Raw genomic sequence first — 22,482 nt, 5'->3', positions numbered from 1 at the left:
ATAAGGCCAGCATTATTCTAGATTTTTGTATTGTCAAGAAATTCCACAAAAAGTCCAAAACCAACAATGATTACAATACTTTTTGAGCCACTTAACTATTGTTTAAGATGTCTGTGGCACTCGGCCTCAAGCCCACTTGTCCCTAATCAAAGTAAATCTTTAAAAACATAAAGTGTATATATTTGGATTTTTCTTTAAAGGCTTGGTAGTTATTTACAACAGCTGGGCACTATTGTTTTAAGTAAACGGTACTCATCCAGGAGTAATTAGTGTATTTGATGAGGACTATTTTCAGCAGTGGCTTACTACACATTTAGTGCTCTAGTGCAGTCATTCACAAAGACTGGGTCGGGACCAACAGGTGGGTCGCAAGAGATTTTTTGGGTTGCCAAATAGATTTGTAGAATTTCCTCCATAGTCCTTTATTCAACATTTTCATCTGCAGTACACCCTAGAGAAAATTGCGCTACTTCTCACTTGATTTATTACCTCAGTAAACATTGTAAACATGAGTTTATGGTCTTGATCACTAGTTTTAAGTTTTCTTCAATACAACTTGATGTTTGTTTTGTACATTTTTATAAGTAGACCATAAAGCGGAGTATGCTTTAGGGCAGGCTTACTGTGATTGACAGGTCGCTACCGCTACCAGAGCTGGATACAGTGTCACTACGTCACTCCTCCGTAGACCATATATAGTCACTTCCGTTCACCGATTCCAAAAATCCAAGATGGCGACAGACAAAATGCCAAAGTTGAAGCTTCAAAACCACAAACCAATGGGTGAAGAAACGACGACTACGTCCACTTCTTGAATACAGTCTATGACTTTAACAAAGTTGTAATTTATCAGTCGTATACCTATTGAAAAATAATATACGGTGATGCGGAAATAGCAGTAAAAATGGTCAGGAACGCTCATTTACTCACAAATTCGCTGTGCTTACGATTTATAGATAAGGCCTATTATTAAATAGGTCTCTATTGTTTGTCATTTTAAAAAAGTGGGACCCGAAAAATTAATTTCAGAAAACATTGCTCTAGTGATTGAGCTGGACAGGGCAGTTTGTGGGATTGTCTCAAAATAATCTTTAGTGTTAGTGATCCTGGTTACATGATTTGAAGCAATCACACTTCACACAAAAAGCATCATACATTTTTCCCACATGTGCAGTAATACTCCCAATGACCTGTAAACAGTTTTTGACGTTTGTTCATATGAAATTCACATGTTAACATAGCATCAGTTACAAACATATTCATAGAGCTGTACCTCACAGTGGTCTCTGTAGAGTGTCTGCAGTTTCTTGATATCATTCATGTTGATGCGCTCAGGCAGAGGCTGGGTGCCCAAGTCAGGAGAGAGAAATGGAGGCAAGGAGTGGGACGTATCTGCATGAAACAAAGATGTGGACAGGTGTCACTCATTACACACACACACACACACACACACACACACACACACACACACACACACACACACACACAGTCTAAAGTTTAGACTGAGGAGTAGACAGAAGGAAACTGAGGAGAATAACATAGGTTTAGACTCTATGTTATTCTCCTCAGTTTCCTTATGTCCCCTTTGTTTTTGTCCCTGTCTTGTTTTGTATAATTTCTTGGCGTGTATATGTGTTTATGCACTTGTCTGCCCTTGTTTTGTACTCGCTTTTCTACACAATGAAAAAAAGGGGTCCTATGGACAGATCTTGACTGTGAAGCTTTCCAGCCCCTGCAGGGTTATCTTTGGTCTCTTTGTTGTCTCTCTGATTAATGCCCTCCATTTCCTGTTCCGTCAGTATTGGTCCTCTTTTGGCAGGTTTGTGGTTGTGCGTTATTCTTTACATTCTTTTGTCATAAAAGATTTAATGGAGCTCCGTTAGATTGCACACAGGTGGACTTCATTTCACTAATAATGTGACTTCTGAAGGTAATTGGTAGCACCAGATCTTATTCAGGGTTTTTGTTATTTTCTAGTTTTTTTTTAAAACAAGTTTTTTTTTTTCAATTTACCAATTTGGACTTTTTTGTGTACATCCCTTACATACAATCGAGATAAAAACATAGTTTAATTCCAGGTTGTAATGCTACAAAATAGGAAAAAGGCCAAGGGGGTGAATACTTTTGCAAGGCACAGTATATAAAACTGTATGGATAGATCATAGAGTGTCAACACAGAAACACATATCCTATAACTGTCTAAACAAACAAGATACTTGACAGTTAATGATTATTTGTATATTTGTTGACATACTGCTGTCCTGTCCTTACCTATGTACTGCTGGTGGTGTTGGCTCTGAGCAGCCACAGACTGCTCTGGAGTGCTGTTACAGTTCTGAGAGCTCCCACACAGGCTGTCAGACATACCGTCCACCTTCTGTAGAGGTTTGAATCTATACACACAGCAGAAGACACAACATGTATGTTAGCTGGGTTTTGAAGGACTAAGAAAACAGGAATAATAAAAAAATGTGCCATTGAGGGCTGGGACTAAGCAGGTTTTCATTCCAATGAAAAAACACAGATAACTCCCGGTTAAGCACATCTTTAACAAAAGCTGCTTAGTGAATAACCAGGGTTGTGATTAAAAGGAAAATAACATTTTCTAACAGTTTTCAATATTGTTTTTGGTTTACTGATACGCTTCTTCCCATTGTTGCAAAATGTTTTGCCTTCGAGATGTTTTTGCCTCAGTTTGCCTTTACACTATACATAGTGTAAAGGCAGCGCAGTAGTGACCTTTATACACACACTACAAAGAATACTGAAGAGTAACTTAGAACCAGGCGGAAAAGCAGTTTTTCACTCCTCTCTCTAATTTAAAGTTTCAAGTCTGTTTCACCTCTGAGACAAGGTGTAGTTGGAAGTGTACTTGTACATGTAGACACACACAAAAATGATGTCTTGGTGTACTGACAGACCGTGGAATACACTTCTGCACACTTCCCTGCAGCAAGGTGAGAAGGTAAACCACTGAGGTTAGCATTAATGATTTTCAGGGGTGCTCAGTTACTCTTTAAACATACATTCAAACCTTCGCTACCAGAATTCTATGAACAGAAATTGACTTTTTTGCCACAATAGGTGCAACTGGTATCAACACCTTGCAAAGAGTATGTTTTGGCAGCACTGAAAGCAGTCCTGTTCTAGAGTTAGAGGTAAGAAGATGGGCGAGGAAACATTTTTTATTAACACATGATATGTATTCAAATAGGCACTTAAACAATAATAATTGCCACAGAACAAAATAACCACAAAATGGCATCGGATGAATGGAAAATGGCTAAAATTTGTGACAAATGTAACAGAGCAAGACAAGGAAACGTTTAAACCAGCAGACAGGGAGAAACGCTGACCTCTGTTTCTGGTGGACAGGCTGTTGCCTCATGGCCATGTACTGAGTGTCTTCCTGCAGCCTGTTCAGCGGTGAGTCTGGCTTCACCCGGATGCCATAGTAATGATACTTAGAGTTGCCTCTGGTAGATTCATGAGAGAAAAGCCAGAAACCAGTGAGGAGGAGAAGACTTGCCATCAGTGTAATCACTATCATTATCCTCTCCCATCAGCAAGACTCCAATGCCTATAAGCATCATCATACCCGTCATATCTATAATGATTACATGATTACTGTTATCAGCATCTTCAGCATCGGCAACAACCTCTTCCTGTTTGTACCTGGTGCCGAGGCGACGGGTCCGCAGGCCCATGAAGACTGAGCGGATGAGCTTGCCGAAGGAGGCTGCGTTGACCGGGTCCAGTTTCTGTTCCTGACAGTGCCGTAGGTAATGGTTGTACAGGGAGCACCGGGGCAGGCTCACACCCTCTGCTGTCTCATAGTTGTCCAGCAGCCACTGCAGCTAAAAACACACACAGAAGAAGACACAGTTGCACAATCGGTGAAACCCAGCAAGCATACTAATCTCTGTAACACCTAGCAAGAAATGAAGAGGAGCAGTGTATCTTATTGGCACATCAGACAGATAACACACACCACACACACACACACACATCACATAACCTCCTGTTTTAGGAGGTTAAGCACCAAAGAGACCACTGCACTCCTGCTGAGGCTACGCTTCTATTCTTGACTGAACCAGTAAGAGACTACAGCATAAAGAAATGCTGATTGAGTGAACACTCAAACATCTGAAGTGCTATTCATTATATTCTCCAAGACAAGTTAATATTGAGGCAGACACAGTTTTAGCTCTGTCTGTAACGGCACAATCAAATATTTGCATTAAAGCTCAAATTATACATTTTCAAATCAGATGTAAAGCAGGTACTTCAGACACTATTCATACAAATGATGTGGCGATTGTGAGATCCCAGCTCAGGTTAAGAGCTGGTAGAGAACAAATCTAAACTTCTAAATTTCCCATGGGAGTAAAAGTCTGGATGGAAATACTACATGAATCTTCTTAGATTTCATTATAATCGAGTCACAGGGAAGTGTCACTGCAATAAACTTTAATGACACAGAGTGCATGCCTAAGTGTAAATCATGCCTTGGTGAAAAATCAATCAATTTAAGTCCATGCAGGGTATTAAGAAATAAACACAAGATGCATTATTAAGAAAAAAGTGATAGATAGCATATGCAAGTTCAAACCAAGGATAAAAACTATTTGGAACAATTGTGCATGTCAGTGGGACGGTGCAAAGTAACGTTAGCAGTAGGCAGCGTGTTCAACGTTGCAGGTCAAACACGCTGCCTTTAGGTTCAGCTTTTGTTTGGTTTTTATATTCCCTCATGTCGTTTTTGAAGAAAGTTCCTGGTTGACTTACATGGCTGTTGAGCAGGCTGCTTTTGTGACTTGCAATTCCTTCAGACTTTTGGAGGTTTTCAATCGCCATTTCAAGCTAAAGAAGGAAGCATGCAAAAAAAAAAAAAAAACAGAAGAGGGAAGAAGCAGGGAAGTGAGAGAGATAGAAAAAGAGAAGGGAACAACAATAAGCAGGAAAAACACACACAAAAAATAAATTAAAACAGATAAAGGAAATAAGACTGTTAGCAAGCAGCCAGATCTCTGCATTTCCATTAAAATCAGTCGGTGTTGTAGCCAAAACCATTATCAGCTGACAAAAGCATGCAAATCAAGGGACTCATTGGGTTAAGCTGCTCAGTGACAGTTTACGGTCAGGCACTCTAATGTATGCAAATAGGAACCACAAACAGGGGCACAGGTCACGTCAAGTTTGAGGACAACAGGTCAACAATGTCTAACCTAACCCCACTCCCAAAAATGTATCAAACAATGTAACTCTGAATTCATATTTAGATAAACAAAGAATCAGACAGAGTGAGATGTATCTACAACATCAGCAGGAGTGCCATGGTATAATACACAGTACACATGGCATATTATTCTGTCTTTGGGCAAAAAAAGTAATAATGGAGTCCAATTGGTGGGCAAAGTGAATGACAAAACCAGGGACATTCTGTTGAGCCGCAGAAGAAAATCAAGTCAAAAAAGAAAAGATATGTGGTTCTGCAGCCAAACTGGAGACATAGAAGAAAAGGAAAAGAAGCAGGCAGCGTTCCAAACCTTAAGAAGGCTCCAGAGGGCTCATGGCCAAATGGTAATGAGCCCCAGGGGTTGCTTTGTTTCACAGGGCGCTCAAGTGCCTGTGAAAACCTCTGAAACAAGGCATTGCTGAATTATTTAAGCCAGTGTCCCGATTCTACAGGCCCTCTGCCCTGTACCGCTCTGCTCTCTATGCGGTACTGCAGAGCCATGAGGCCCCAACTCAGGTTGCCGTAAACCCTGTCGGTCTCTCTCTCTGTCTTTCAGGCTCTGGCCAGTCTGGACACAGGCTCAGGTAGCAGTGATGACAGGATGAATGTATATCTCACAACGCCGTATGGTAGTTGGGATGTCTACTCAGTAAGCCACGTTGTACTAAGAGTTAAAAGTAAGGATTTATTTACATATTTTAGAAAATAAAAACTATAACTTGGCCACATAGCAGCTAAGACAAATTATCCCAGAAGTATATTTGGTCAGTCACTCATTCTTTGTTGGTTGTGAACCACTGATTTGGAGTTTGTTGTTGTTTTTACGGGAATATAAGACCCTCTCTATTGGAGTATCACAAACATTGGTATGGGTGTTGCTCACCATAGCTGAGGAGGAGCGTGATGAGTGCGATATGTGGTTGCGGCTTCCCTCCATACTTCCTCCATGAATCAGGTAGGCGCTTCCACTGGAGATGATGTGGCTGCTGCCCACGTCCATAGCGATGCCCACCATGCCGTGAGGGGGCACCCCACCACCGGCAGAGGAGACCACCGTGGTGACATGAGCTCCACCGGCCTGTGAGTCAAAGTACGTGCCCCCACTGCTCTGCCCATACAACTGAGCCTCGGGGTTGTAGGAGTAGGCTGTTCGGCTGGGGAGAGATCATTGTAATTAGGAATTGGGATGTATTTCTGTAATAATGCTATACAAAGCACATTTAAGGACAAATGATCAATTGTAGGAGGCCGATGAAGAGCATTTACAATCTTCAATACAGTACATAATCTTGCTTTCAAAGACAATAATAATATAACTGGTATTGTTAAAATATTTGGCCATGCTGGAATCAAAATACATAAACTGTGAAGAAAAATCACGTTGGCTTTAATTAGCTTAAATGGTGTTTTGATTAGAGCCTCATTAACCTCATTAAAAGCAGTTGGCTATAACAAATCATGAGAAAAGTGTTGTGGAAAGCCTCACTTGTCCTTATGCTTTCTATCAAGCACATATTAATTCATAATTCAAGAGTGGAGCTAAATATTACGCACAGTACTGTCTCTGTTTAATTTGAAAAGCAAAAATAACATAGTGGCAACCAAATTAAACTATGTTAACAAAAATGTTTAAATGTTTAAACCTTCTTTTTTTAAGTTATTACTGTAATCTATTTCAATAAAACCATTTACATCACTGGGTTAAATTCAACTTCATGTCTACTTTAACTACACAATGAAAAATATGTATCCTTTGATGTAATTATAAAGTAATGCAACATTGCTTACATAGTTCCATTGGTGTAAACAGTCTCTCCGCTTTCTCCTACATATTGGACCTGGGATGGGTAGACATGTTGCACCTGCTGCACCTACAAAGAGACAACAGGAGATCAAAGCAGGGAAAGGAAATCTTTATTTATGTTTCCCTATTTGTACACATGCAAGTCAACCTGGAACTAGAATTGTAAGAGTAACTGACTCTTTCTAATCATAAAAGTACTGCGTGAAATGAAAACATTTGTTTGTGGGTGTGAGCATGTGCGAACCTATTACAGGGCGCACATGAGGTGCAATGAAAAGGTCTGTACACCCCTTGTTGTTGTTTTTAATTGATTTTAACATGAACTGATAAAGACATACATGTGGTTTAATAAAGATTAGCTTGATTTGACAAACAACTTATGACGAATGATATACTGAAGAGCAGTCTATCTGCTATTGGCTAATGTTGTAACGTGACATCACATGGAAATATAAGACAGGTACCTAACGCAAGCTAATAGTAGACAATCAGGTCAACTCCTGGTTTCCACCATTAGAATAGACGCTACACACCACAAAGAATTCATGAAGGGATTTGGTTCAAGCCCCCAGGAATCACCAGACTTTGCCATATTATACACTGAGACATCATCACAATAAACAGCTGTAAAGCTAAGGAAAATCACACACATTTAAAAATAATTATTTTAATCACCAACCATTGCTGATTTGAAACCTACCAAGAGTTTTATTAAGATGTCATTTTCATGTTATTCATGTATGCAGGCAGTGGGCCAGGCTCAGCCAGAGAAAGACACTTTAGCACATGAGGGGTACAGGAAGCAGGAGAAGCAGTCTGGCACAAGCTCGGGATGAGCAACTTTCAAACACGGTTTGGTTACTGTTTAACTTGTTTACAAAAGGTCATGCCTACAATGCCCCCATCTGTTATTATTTAACCTGTATGTAAATTCTGACCTGAATGAAAAACTCATCAATCACATATTAGTAAGTGACACAATTAAGCCTGGATGAAGCTAGCTATATGTTTACTTGCTTATTTAGTATTTGTGTTACTTTCTTGTGGAAGAAAACACAGTATAGGTCTCCAACTCAGTCACAAAAGCCAAAATAGGTCGATCTAAAACCGTCAAGGGGTGTACAAGTATTTTCACAGCACTGTATAAGTATGTACAGCACTGTGTACCTGCTGAGAGACCTGTTGAACCCTGGGTACTGAAAGCTGCTGTACTTGTCCTCCCTTCTGAGCTGAGCCTGTAGCTTGAACCAGCACCCTCTGTGTGGATACAAGACATAACTCAATTACATAGGTATGCACGTACAATCACACACGTACACACATAATTGTAAACATATGACAGTCAACACAAGACGGGCAAACACCCCCCCCCCCCCCCCGAGATTTGAAGCACATCCTGAATGTCAGTGCAGGACAGTGGTGTGTTAGTACAGTACTGCAGCACTGCATGTTCTTAGTGTACTCCTCTAAGAATCTGACACCATGCACAAGCACAAAAATAGAAAGTAGCTGGTTTGGTTTACAAAATAACTCTTTCATATATTTTATACTTAACATTTGGAAAGAAATAGGATGGAGCAGTTAAAGTTAGAGTTGGTGGAAGACTCATTGCACCAGTGCAATGAGTCTTCCACAAGCTGCTAGCTTGACAGCTGTTAGTACTAACAATAGCCGTATTTGCTGTCTACGTTCATAATAATAATTTTAGGGGAGTGGCTTTGGAGGGAGGTCTGAAGAGACGGGCTGTCAGTGTTACTGACGTGGTCAACTTTTTTTGTTACTTTTACTAGTTTTTTAAGTTTACTAACTCTATCTTTAAGGCATTACAGACTTCCCCCATGTGTCCCGTCATTACAGTAGCAGCAGAGCAGAGGTAGTACCTACCTGTTGGGAGGCTGGCACCGGCTGTACCACAGGGGCCTGAGCTGATGATGAGGTCCGCAGCGCTGCCACGCTGGTCGTGGTGTCTGACCCTCCTTCTGAGCTCTGCATGCTGGGTTGCAGGGGAGACATGAAGAAGTGGAAAAGAGAAAAGACATGAAAAGGGGGGATTTAATACCAGACTGAAGAAATAGTCTTACAGGTACACTGGAGCTTGAAATAAAAGAATAAGAGCATTTCAAGTCTTCCACCCCACCCTTTCTCTCTTGGAGCCACCAGGGGATTCATTGTGCCCCAGGGGATTTCTGGCTTTACCAAGTCAAGCTGAATCAGTGAAGCTCTCAGAGCCCAGGGGGCTGCCCACCTTTGGCCTAATCACTGGCAAAATAAGGAGCCCAACAGTTTTACACTGCTGGTCCAGTTACAGTACAGGAGTTCAAGTTATCAACAGGACTGAACTGCTTCCTGAGGACCAAACGTACTGTCGCCACTCTGCTTTCCACTGGGTGACAATGTGCACAGCATAGCAAAGGGGAACTAAAAATGGAGTGACACAAAAGGCTCTCTAAAAAAAGTACAGAGAGGGAAAGAGCGGGAGTAAGGCCGGGACAAGAGAAGAATGGAACTGCGAGGGGGAGTGAGTAGATAAAAAACAACTTCCCCACTCCCTGAAAAAAGAAGAAACTAAGGGGGAAAGATGAAAATGTCAGTGGGGCTCCAGCCCCTGACAGGGTCGTGATGATATCCAGCGATTGTTTCGTATGAGAGCTGTTCTCTGAGGGCTCCAATAATCCAGCTGATATGAGGAAATTCCTCAATGCTTTGTAAACGTTTGTCGGTTGCTATGGTGAGGAATCCATGACGACCACCCCCAACTCAACCCTCCTCCTCCTCCTCCTCATTCACTCCTCTATCCCCCCTTATAAAGCTCTTGGACAAGAACTTTCGAGTGCGACCGCAAAGAGAAGAGGGGGAGGAGGATAAGAATAAGGGAGAGGAAGATACGGCACAGTCGAGGAGGGGGGGTTGATTTGATGAGCAGAAATCCGGGAGCAACAGGAAACGTCAGTAAACGAGAGAATTGTGTTCACCTGGAGCCACAAGACACAACCTGCTCTAGACATGCTAGTCACAACACAAGACATGCAATATAATGTTATTTGAACTGGAAGAGATCTGACGAGCACTACTTAAGCTGCAGTAATCTGGAGGCTGAGCTATTAGATACCAGCAACAGGTGCAGACACACTTGTATTTTGGCTTTCTTGAGACTCAACCTAAAGTTTCTGATGGAGCGGCACCAATAAAGCCTCTGCTTACAAAAGAATTAAAAAGACCTTCCTGCATCTGTTGCATCAAATCAAGTGCTCTAAATGTATCAATTAACAACATTGCTGCCTTACATCATCTAACAAACACAAACAAATCTAATATAAGAGAATAACTAAAAGGGCTAAATTAATCCGAATCAAGTAACCCAACCAGTGACAGATAGGAAGAGGAAATAAATTCAACCAAAAAGTTCACACCAAAATAGGAATCACACACTCTTTGGTGGAACATTTTCAGAGTTAAAAACTATGCTGATACAGGATAACACCAGTCATTTATACAACCGCCTAATTGTTGGCACTAAATACGATACGATGATGAAGATATCAAAGACGCTGAAACAAAATCTTTCCCACAGGCAAAAGGAGATTGCAAAGGCATATGTTTTACTAAAAAATGGTTTCCTGACGGATCTTCCCACTCGAAAATAGTGATTGTCATTTTACCCAGAATCGAGCAGGACCACTTTTGACATAGCTCAAGATAGTGTTTGAGGCTGCATCACATGTTGACTCACAGGAGGAGAGAGTCTGGCACTTTCACTTTTTATTTTTGTTTCAAATGTCAATTAAAGCATCAGTCTGCCAATTACAGCTCTCTATGGTAGGTGACCAAAATACAAAATAAAAAGAAATACAAACTGCCTGTGAATGGAACATTATACTTACACTTACATTACCTGAAAGAACCAAAGACATTAAACAGATGGACCTTGACTAGATTAACCTTGATAAATACACTACTTGATTTTATATAACCAGGAGCACACATTTGCTTAACAAACGTCCCTGCTACAGCCGCATAACTAACAGTTTTCAAACTCAACTCACAACAGTGTTCACTTTTACCCATCAGTAGGAACTTGGAGGGATAATTAGGGTTTGGGGGGCACTAATGTATGCTATATCCAAATCAGAGAGTATACCTTTAAGACAGAAAAACAACAGATTTGGGTGTGCCACCACTTGTATTTTCCATGTGTGGAGATTTTGCCACAGGCAAAGACACTGCTCTGCATTCATGACTAACAGGCTGAGAGGAGGAGGCCAATGTTGAAACTCCTGATACGATCAATCTTCAGACATGTGGTCCAAGCAACACATCAAGCAGCCCTCTGAGTCCATCTTCAATGTATTTGTTAGCACAATTAGCACTTAGATGTCAAAGCTCTCAAATGCCATTACAATTTTTCTTCACACCTCTTTATTGTATGTCATACCAAAAGACTATTATTAGAATGATGCAAGCACAAGTAGTAAACATTTTAAAAGTCACTACAATGCTAAAACATCTTTATAAAGAAAGGGAATGTGTCTATGGAGTGTCACTTGAGTTATAAATACACTTAATCCCATCATTTATCTTCAGAGTTTTCATTTTCACCAGAGGAAGTGACAAGTGGCATGGCAAGATGGTGGTGGGGGGGGGGGGGTCAGGAAACACTGACCTGCACGTTTTCATCCATTAAAGCATTAGGGTTAGCATTAATAGGTATGGTGAAGTGTGCCAAATCATTGATTAAAGGGGGACAGACAAGAGTGCAGGCAGAGAAGAGTCTTTTTTTGCTTAGTGCTCAAGGAAGGTCAAAAGCCACACAAATACCCCACCAGCAGCTCTGAGAGGCACAAAGGTAGAACACAGCAGGAGACATGGCCACAAAATAGCTCCTCCAGATGGGCTTCAACCCAGAGACTCTCTCTCTCTCTCTCTCTCTCTCTCTCTCTCTCTCTCTCTTTCTCTTTCTCTCTCTCTCTCTTTTCATGTCTGGTCTGTGAGCCTGGTTTCATTCAGGGAAATCCCAGATGAGCACTTAACAACATTACAACAACAGCCCCTCCTTTCAACAGTTACCTGAGTTTTAAAAGCTCAACGGAAACAAGAAAACACACATTTTGAAAATCTCCTTAATGCTCTGAGCCTACAGTGGTAACCAGATTTAAACATGTGTCACTGACAGATCTAACTTAAACAGGGCTCAATCAGAGAAAAACACATACAGATGTTCAATTAGAAGCCGGAGCCCACAGTCTTGGCTCATGTTTGCACTGGCCCACATTGTTTGCAGAGCAACAACGGTTGCTAGTGGCAACACCGTCCACTCCCGTTTCCAGGAGCCTGTTGCTATGCAACCAACAGAATACTTCCCAAACCAAACAATGCCATCCCCCCACCTGATCCCTCTATCTCACGCTAAGTAGAAACTTACAACAATAAATACTAAGTAAGCTATTCATTTCAGACACCAGGGGACATGGAGGTGGACTTGTTCCTGAGTTTATATTATAGTTATAGTATTATAGTTATATACAAATATTCAGACTTTATGCTAGTTTACACTTGACTGAAGAGGACAGGATGAAGTGCTCTGTTTTTGTCTCTACTTGGTGCTCAAAAGGAGGAGGAATGTTTAAGTCTATTCTTTATCATGCCACCCAAAAACAACACTTTAAGAAGCAGTTGAGTCTTTAAAAAAGTTCCTTCAGAGGAGATAGTAAAACCGCTTGAGCAGAGCAACTCAAGGGAAGATAAAACTAAATAAAGCAGAGACAGACAGTTTTAAAGGGACATTTTTTTCAGCACTATGCATATTAATTCCTTTGTCACACCTTTAATGTACGAGGACAAGCAACAGGTCTTTGATGAAGCTTCAGCATGAGTTCCCCGATGTGAGAATTATATATTTTTGTAAACGCATTTTTTGGGGTTTAATTAAAAAAAACCTATAAGATCACAGAGGCACACGCGCTCACACAAAGAGAGAATTAAGATATGATCAGAGATTTACACAACAGAGGCTGTTCTTCAAGCCTGTCGCATTAATTCATGGATAATCCAATCAAAGAGGCTCTTGGGGTCTGTAGATGGCAGAGAGAGAGAGAGAGAGAGAGAGAGAGAGAGACAGAGACAGAGAGAGGCACAGACCTCTGTCTCTGATCCAAGCCCCCCCCCACTGACCATCTCAACCTGTCACCATGTGCGCTGCAGACCCAACAGCCACAGAAAGAAAGATCAAACCGTTGCCATGGAGATAGTGTGTTCGCCCATGCTCTACACTAGCCACTTCCTCCCCCAACGCCCCAACACCCCTCCTCTAACCCTTTGCAGATTTCCACGGCCCTCATCCTTAACATTTAACATCTACAGATATAGAATGAGGATTTGAAATGGAACATTTTGACAAAATAAAACGGAAAACATATTAAAAAAAGACAAACAGGGGAGATGGTCACATCTGGAGGGTAACCAAACTACTATTGTAACGTGTGGGTGTCTTTCACAGGTCGTCATCAAATGTGATCCAAGGCTGCTACTGAAGACACAAAGGATGAAACTTGACTCAAGTCAACTGCAGCTTCAGGAGATGATGGGACTGAGGAGTTACTGCGGAATGCTGACAGTTACAGTATATATATATTATAATATCTGTTTTATTCCCTATTTTCCACAGCATTATTGATACTTGGCATACACCAAAACATATTCCTGATCATGATCCTGGAATGACTTCATGACGAAATGTATAACAATATAGTATGTTTTCAGGTAATTCAATAAATCATTTATTAATATGAAATAAGCACATGGTTTTGTTGAGTCTTGTGTGACTTAAATAATAATAACAAATTTAAAGTGCTGAGTATTACCTCATTTTATTAAAAAACTTTAGTGCAAAATAATAAGACATTTAAGTTAGCATGTGCTTGACGACGATGTATTTGTGTCACAATATCTCGATATATGATTTCATCCTGATATGATTCCAGTGAAAGACCAGAAGTTATTGCATTGAACTATAGACCAATGTCACAGCTAGATCCAAAGCATCCTTTTAAAACTTTACATATTCACAGGACAACCAGAAAGAACTCACATACCCTTCAGGACTGCACAATCCTAACAACAGAATATATCAAGGGATTTAAAACATGTGTATTTATTTTAACCTTTTTGGACCCTAGACCGATTTTTAGCATACCCATACGATAATGAGTGTAGCGTTGCAACTGTAAGGGCTATTTCAATACTTTTGGTATTAAAATAGCCCTTACACTTGTGAGATGTGTTGATATGTGTAAACAGTATATATGTTACTTGTTAAGAGTAAATTAAGATGGCACACAGCACAAATTGAAAAAAGCAATTTCAGGATATTTCTTTATTAGAAATCATGTAGATCCAAGCTTTCCAGCTCTCCCAGATCATAGAACTATATGTTGAGGGTCTCTAAACAAAGTTTTACTTTGATATAGTGATGCTTTATCTAGTGCATCTTGATCTAGTACGGAGAGGTCAAACGAGGTCAACCAAAATGTAATTTTGTTCCAGCTATTTCATTGTAATTTTATATACTATATAATTATATATTTCACTTCTTTTATCACTAATAGTGTTCAATCTATCTATATGCAGCAGTTTGGCATCATTTTGAGAGCCTGGATCCTCTCTGAGACTGTTAATGTTTGTCATCCATGGGATTTTATCGTCTGAATTCCATTTTTTTTTCTCCTCCAGAGCCTTACAGCCAGTGTGAAGGGCCGATTTGACCCAATGAATGTTCCATAGACGTGTCACAGCCTGCTCTGTTGAAACAACCTAACGTGACTTTGAATGACAGAATCCGTTAGCCAATCAGAAAATAAAAACTACCCGAGTGTCAAATTTCTCAAATCCGATTTGCTGAGACGTATAACCCTGCCCCTTCCGCTAGCAGACACACGACGGCAGCGCCAGCTTTGAATTCACACAGAGGATGATGAGCTGAACAGATAGAGAGTAAACATAAACAGATTTTTATTTTTTTTTTGCTGCAGAACATCTCAAAGTAAGGAGCTGGTTTATGATGTGATCGATTATGCGGATTATGATGATGGCTTGTTTTGTAAGTAAAACTGCGAGGCTGTGTCGTAGCGGAATGTGAAAAAATGGCTGCGACCGTCTGGTTGCTAGCGATCTCCTGAGCTAACGAGTGTTAGCATTGAATTCATTTTTCAAAACGTTATTGGCATAAATGTGGCGAGTGGGACTGCCTAGGGGGCGCTATATCGATTGTGTTACTTGGTATTATACGTAGCTTTGTCATATGTTGTGTTTGGAGTGTGTACAAACAGCTGAGATGACGTTGTAGCGCAGGAGCTGCAGTTTGAGCAGGTATGCGGCATCATTATATTCGTTACTGATGAGTGCACGTTATGTTTGGATTAATTTTTGGATGCATGCATTGCCCCCGCCGGTGGGGGCGCTTGGGCTAAGCAAAAACAGTACTTCACAAGAAAATGGTAATATATTTCAAAGTGAATGACAATTTTGAAATGTCTTATTTTTGAATGGTGCATTGTATCCACAAGGATCCTGAATATAGATCTGTATCAAAACCCTAATAATTTATTCCTTGGGCAATGGCCGATCTTTTCACTTGATTTTATGAAATCTGTTAACAAGTTAATGAGATTTTCCTGCTAAATATCAGACGAGTAAAAAGAACTTCAAACATAACATACTCATCGGAGGTAATGTTGCGACCAAAACAATCCCCAGTTGGTTGAGTAACTAGCGCTTTAGCATCCTGTTGTGGAGTATAACGATACTCACACTAATGCTCTCTAAATCTGCTTCCACTTGCTCTTCCAACGTTTTCAACCTGTGTGCTTCTATTTCCCAGAGAACCACATTCTGCAGAGATGACCTAAGAGGCTGGCAGCGTGCTGCCTCCATCGTGACCGATGAACCGGAGATAAAGCATTTTGTTACACTGGAAGAGTCTGCCTTTTTGATAAGATTTTGAAAATCATCATACTGTACGTACAGTATGCTTTCACAGGCAGTACTTGACACAAACATTGAGTCATCAGTTAATGCTGGAAATTTGAGAGGGAGCCAAGTGTTTTCCTGCAGTGAATACCGCATCATGCCGAATACTTGCCATCAGATATAAGTATTTAATAACACACATAATATAATATTACGTACAAATACAGACATGATATTTAGATATTAAAATGGGTTTACTCTGCATTTGTCATGACATACCAGAATAGTTGTCACAACTAGCTGGGTCTCAAGTCTGCAACTGTGCTTATTTGTAAACTGCTAATAACTACAGTTACAACATTTAAATTTAATTTAATGACTTTAATACAGTGGTGCCGTCTCAACACTGGTGAGTCAACATGGTGTAATGTTAAAACGCCAACTTTTGATCAAAACTCATACTACATAATTATAATTAAACTAAAATGCAACCTAAATCCATCAACCTTTAATACAGAAACTGAACACGGTCTGGATTTTGAATCATCATTTCTGCAGCCAGATTCAGTGACATGCTTCAGATATGAAAGATTGTGGGTTACATAATATCAGCAGCATTCACATCATAATTCAGCAAATCCTATTCAGTGTCATTTCCAGACCATTAACCATTAAATTACTTAAGGATCTAACAAGTGTTCCTGCATCGCAATTTGCATCTAAATGGCAATCATAGATCACACAGAATGACATCCTGTCTCTTGGTCTATATATGGTGCTCTATAAGTTCAGATTTTTTTTAAATGAATCCAGATGTTATTTCATTTTGGGTTTTGGGCTGAAATGTTTTATAAATGTCAACATTTCCAAGATGAGAATCCAGACTGGTTTGACTATTTTGTCAGTGGCAACGCTCTTCAGTCAGGCAACAAAAATGCTTATAATTTTAACATGAAAACAATTAGCATACAATGCTGCTTTTAAATTTACTTTGCAACATTAACATTTGTTCTTCTTTGACGCTAGTGAGTGGGGAAAAGGGATTCTCAAAGATCAGAAATGGGATCTGAGGACAGCACTATATAAGGACATCCACTATTTAGCTAAAACCAGCTTTTCCGTCCATCTGTGATAATAGGGTCCTCTGCACCAAATCTCGTAGCTAAAGAGCTTCTTAAAAAGGTACGGTGCAGCTTATTTCATCCAAAAATACTGTCTGGGTCTACTCCTTTGCAAAGCTGGTCCAGTATCACTCCACTTAAGGCCGAGTCTTGGTTCTGGTAATTTGTGGTAGGTTTACACTGACAGAAGTTCTTTTTTTAAGCCAAATAAACATCTCTTAACAAGCTAGCATAAAACTTAACAAAGGAAAGGAATAGTGAGGAGAGGATTGGGGGCTGCTACTATCCCTGCCTGAAAGAGTGTGAGTGTGAGTGTGAGTGTGTGTGTGTGTGTGTGTGTGTGTGTGTGTGTGTGTGTGTGTGTGTGTGGGGGGGGGGGGGGGGTCATCCATTGTAATGCAAATGTCAGTGCCTTGTCTGCTGTTTGTGGCAGGAAATTTAATTAGCAGTTGTGTAGCTACGATACAAACAGGTGGAATGCTAAGAATGCTTCTGATGACACACAGACAGGCTGAAAAACATTTCATTTCACAACGTGTTGCAACTTGTTGCCATATGCGAGGGCCAATCAGTAGCAACAAGTTTTGGTTTATGACAAGATTTGTTTCTTTGTATCCTAGCAGTGTAAGCCTACAATGATTTCCAAAATCTTTTTAGCTGGAAGACGTGATGCGAGAGTCACGAGGACACTTAAACTACTTTCCTTTCAAGAGATTCTTAGAAAATGGTAACAGCACATCTGTTGAATGAAAGCCCTTCACAAATAAATGAATTGTAGAAATTATGAAACTGTAACATTGTGAACAAATGACACTATTAATTTCCACTTAACAAGCCCCACAAGGCATTCTCCTCTCACTTCCTCTGCTTTGCTCTGTGATTTCCTGACATGCCTTTGACTGGAGTTATGGGATAACCCATTAAATGTGTGTTAATATCAGACAATGAAATGTGCAGAAGCCAGGCAGTGCAGCTAGCACTGACTGGGTCCATGTCTATATCTGTAGCAGGCTATTGGATTGAGAACTTCTCCCCAGGGCAGCAGTAGACCTCATCAAGATAATCTAAATACAGCAATAACAAACACATCCACACAGCACACTCATGTATGTGCCTCACACTCACACTCACTCACTCACACACACAAACACACACACACACACACACACACACACACACACACAGAGAGAACATGTGACCAAAAGCTGTGTCAGGACATCCACTACCCAAGTGACCACAGCAGCTGTCCTATTGATAGCTGAACTGCACTGCACACATGGGTCCATTAAACACTCAAAATGGCACACGGGTAAAGGCGGACACTGCTACGCACAATCATACAAGCAACTCCACAGAAGGCTAGAGTAGAGAATGTTATGCCTAATTTTCTTTAAATCACAGGCTAGTGTGGCAGTCAGTGCTAAAAATGGTCCAAGGCACAACCTCGATCACAGGCTGCAGGCTACACCAATAAAGGCAAGGGGAAATGAGGATACAGACAGATTACAAGTATCCTACATCAGAATAAAAATAAAAGAAATCATTGTAGCACCCCTTTCAAATTGACATCATTAATAATTTCCCGTATAAGCCAGTTAGAAACGTCTAATTAACTGCCCAACCACCGGCTGCTTTCCACTTTGTTTAAGTCTCCTTTCTGAGCACCATTTCTTTGTGACCTGCCTCTGCAAGCCAACGCTATTCACTTACTACAAAGAGAGAGATGAAAATAACCTGATTAAAAACACAGACTTTTAAAAGAATAACATTTCACCCCCTGGCCCACTCCATCCTCTTTCTTTCCATGACTTGGGTGTTTTTGTATATCAAGTTGCCATGTAAACATAACAGTGTCACGCTCAAATTGGGGGGTGGGGTTGGTGGGGGTTACACACAGTCTCATTGCTGTCATCTCTGTATTTTCTATGTAGCTGCGGTGAGTTGTCCGACCAATCAAAATTAATTTCTTCCCCGAACACTTAAAAAAAAAAGTTGACTTTTCTGTTAATGTATATTCAATTCTTTCCTCAAATATTTCTGCAAATATGGAGTAGAATCATGGGGGAGGAAAGCTTCATAAACACTCAATTTTAACCTCTTATACGGCCTAAATATTAATTATAACACTCAGTCCTGTGTTTTTGACCTCTTTTCACATAACAGGAAACAGATATTGGGCTGAGTCAATAATCCGTTATCTCTCTTCTTTTACCGGATATACTTTATGTAGATACACACATCCGAAAATGTATAGCTCAATTCTTTAATAGCAAGCACAAGCAAATAGTGTATTAATTAGAGAAATTGTCATGCTGCAAAGATTCTTCCTGATGCTTCAGTAGCAAACAACATTACAAATGACCGAGCACCTGACGGCTGTCTCGGAGAAGATAGTCCATACGAATTGATGTATCTCAGGGGGCAGAAAGAGAGGAGAAAAAAAGGGTATGCAAAGAACTGGGAACCAGCCACAGCCACACTGTAAAGCTAATGAAAAGGGGGATTTAAAGCATTGGGGGTCCTTTCCCTGGGTTTTCATTATTGCTATAGCACAGATTGATATGAGCCTTCAGCTCTGAAGAGAGGTCAAACAGCAACCCTAATGAGGCCGCTTGAACAATGAAGCACAACACCTCGACTATTGACAAACTGCTCTCCTTTAGGCCTGTCCAACCGGCATAGTATCATTAAAACTGGAAAGATTAGTAGATGCAGCTTTAATTTCACTTACGATGAACTCGGTGAGATTCATTCAGCTCAATCTAAAGTACACAAGTGTGTACTAAATGGTGCTTAGTTTTAAGAGTGCATTTAAAACCGTAACGTTACTTTACTAAATCTCTCACCCAATATTGAAAAAACAAGACAGACCAGTTTTAAAGAGCCATCATAGCACCACCTAGCTGTGTCATATCAAGTTATTCAAGCTTCTGAAATAATAAAAACAACACAACTTTGTGAAGTACTTTGGTGTTTGGTACATTGAATAATCTGATTAACAGAGATTATATGATTTGTTTATTGGTGATCACGTTAACTCTCTCCTGAGGTGCTTCCAGTGGTCTATTGGAAGCACCAGGTTTGGTAAAGTTACCGTTGTTAGCGTCGTAACGTTACCGCTATAAGTTAATATCCGTTCTCGACTGCGTTATATTTTAATTCCTTTAACGATCTAAGTTAATGTATGCGTGACAATCACATCAGAGGAGCTGGAAAACTGCAAATGAAAGTGATCCTCCTGCTGAGTGAACGCTCGCTCGGAGCGGACGTTAGTTGCAGATCGAGTACCAGGACTAACGTAGCTAACGCTAGCTTAGCCACATGTCCACCTGCTTGAATACGTTTCTAGAGAAACGTAAACAAGAATCTAGTGAGTCTGTGTGGTGACGATGAAGACAGAGCGGCCGTTACCAACGAGACTAACGGCTCAACTCACAACTGAAGTCGCACTCATCGCTGTCGGTAGTTAGCATTAGCTTCACTGGTAGCATTACCGTCCATCCTGCTGGGACTGAGCTCGGCACACACACACACACACACACACACACACACACACACACACACACACACACACACGGAACAACAAGTGTAAAGTGATATTGAATCTATTTTGAGATGGAGTAACGTCGTCGCTTTGTATGACGGGTGGGTTTAAGTGTAGCAAAATTAGGAAGCAGAAGTGAAACATATTTTTTAACGAGGTGCAGAAAGCTGTTGCAGCAATAGGTGAACGTCCGTTAACGTTAAACCGTCCTCAACTCGGTGCGGATGCCTCAAAGAAGGGAAAGTTATGTTGTGGAGTGATAGCAACGCACTCGACCCCAGAGCATTTCTCTCCAAATTAAGCATAATTCCGCATTTAAATCCTTTAAAAATAATAGTCACCTTTGTGTTGATAAAAGTTGTGTCTCCGCTCTCTTTCCCCTCTCTCCCTCTCGCTCCGTGACTTCCAGATGCTGCTGCTGCTGTTGCTGAGTGTTGGTGCCCGTTGGTAAGTAACTGTCTCCACGGCTACAGTCACTATGGCGCGACGGGGTCTCGAGGCAACTGTTGCTACCCTCGACTGAATACGTCATGGCCCACACTATGCCCAGGGAGGGACCAAAGGGACAAGAGCCCCGCCCAGTTTAATAAAGATGTAAATCTGTATCAAACCACTAGGGGGTGGTCTTAGCTAAGGAACGGATGGAAGTGATCGTTCAGATTCATTTAGTTTATTCATACATTTTGTTTATGATTTCAAGGTATATAGCACATGTATCACCACTATCAGACTGACCCCTGTTATGTAAATATGGTATTTCTTTAGTAAAAAATATATGGTTGCTTCTTAATTAAACTGATAATGTACTCACTTTATTGGTGATATTCAGCTATATTATAACACTTTAATTAAGCTCCAATAAAGGAGAGTTGCAAAATATATTCAAAATCTGTAATAAAACTGATCTTTCATTTAAAAAATGGATACATTGTACATGTACCCCTCCCTCCTCTGTCCCCCCTGGTGAGCGTGGACACATAGCCCTCAACTTCAAAGGGCTCTTCCACCACTGATGCCATGACCTACCTCCCCCCCACCTCTCTGTGACAACTGGCCAGGTTAGGAGACAGCTGGAGAGACTCCACCAATGCAAGGCTGAAGGACCTGACGGCATCAGCCCCAGGGTCCTGAAGATCTGCGCCATCCAGCTGTCTGATGTCCAGCAACACCTCTTCAACCTGAGCCTGAAGCAGGATGAAATCCCGGTGCTGTGGAAGACATTGTGCCTGGTTCCTGTTCCAAAGAAGACGACTCCATCTGGCCTCAACGACTACCAACCAGGTTTCCCTCACATCTCATGTGATGAAGGTGCTGGAGAGGCTGGTCTTGGCCCGACTCCGACCGCAGGTGAAATCCTCACTGGACCTTCTGCAATTTGCATACCAGCCTCATGTGGGAGTGGACGACGCCATCATCTACCTGCTGCTACGAGCTCTCCACCACCTATGCAGGGACAGACTCATCCAGCTCCGCTGTCACAAGGACAGATACAGAAGATCATTACTGCCCACTGCAATAAGACTTCACAATAAATCACCTCTGACCAAATCAATCACACAACTATAACACCGTTACACTGTTGTTTGTTTCTTTGGTTAGACCTTTAATATTATTCTATTTTATTGTATATATTGTCCATAAATCTGTTATTTGTATTGCTTTACCTGTATGCTGCTGTAGCGAAATAATTTCCCTTTGCGGGATTAATAAAGTATCTATCTATCTATCTATCTATCTATCTATCTATCTATCTATCTATCTATCTATCTATCTATCTATCTATCTTTTGACATTTGCAGTAGTGTACTTACTT

The 22,482-nt window shown here is 40.8% G+C and overlaps 1 protein-coding gene across 3 annotated transcripts in view; it reads right to left on the bottom strand.

The window, feature by feature from the left end:
* The window catches only part of rfx2 (regulatory factor X, 2 (influences HLA class II expression)), a 28,161-nt gene extending 6,994 nt beyond the window's left edge, over window positions 1-21,167 (bottom strand). Inside the window, exons 1-10 of one of the 3 annotated variants that reach the window (XM_068707586.1) lie at window positions 21,011-21,167; window positions 8,928-9,036; window positions 8,211-8,300; window positions 7,028-7,110; window positions 6,123-6,393; window positions 4,789-4,863; window positions 3,676-3,857; window positions 3,357-3,476; window positions 2,272-2,393; window positions 1,274-1,392 (exon numbers count right to left, since the gene is read on the bottom strand). In XM_068707586.1, coding sequence (XP_068563687.1) covers window positions 1,274-1,392; window positions 2,272-2,393; window positions 3,357-3,476; window positions 3,676-3,857; window positions 4,789-4,863; window positions 6,123-6,393; window positions 7,028-7,110; window positions 8,211-8,300; window positions 8,928-9,035 — 1,170 coding nt within the window. In that variant the 5' untranslated portion in view covers window position 9,036; window positions 21,011-21,167. The remainder of the gene's footprint in view (window positions 1-1,273; window positions 1,393-2,271; window positions 2,394-3,356; window positions 3,477-3,675; window positions 3,858-4,788; window positions 4,864-6,122; window positions 6,394-7,027; window positions 7,111-8,210; window positions 8,301-8,927; window positions 9,037-21,010) is intronic. The other 2 variants (XM_068707588.1, XM_068707589.1) reach the window with 2 other exon arrangements.
* Between the last annotated feature and the right edge of the window lie 1,315 nt (window positions 21,168-22,482).

This window comes from Cebidichthys violaceus, unplaced genomic scaffold (assembly GCF_023349555.1).
Source record: "Cebidichthys violaceus isolate CVI_PGR_0920_01 unplaced genomic scaffold, fCebVio1.0.p SCAF_13, whole genome shotgun sequence".
In the NCBI taxonomy this organism is placed as follows: Eukaryota; Metazoa; Chordata; class Actinopteri; order Perciformes; family Stichaeidae; genus Cebidichthys; species Cebidichthys violaceus.
This window is presented reverse-complemented; position numbering and strand designations above follow the sequence as displayed.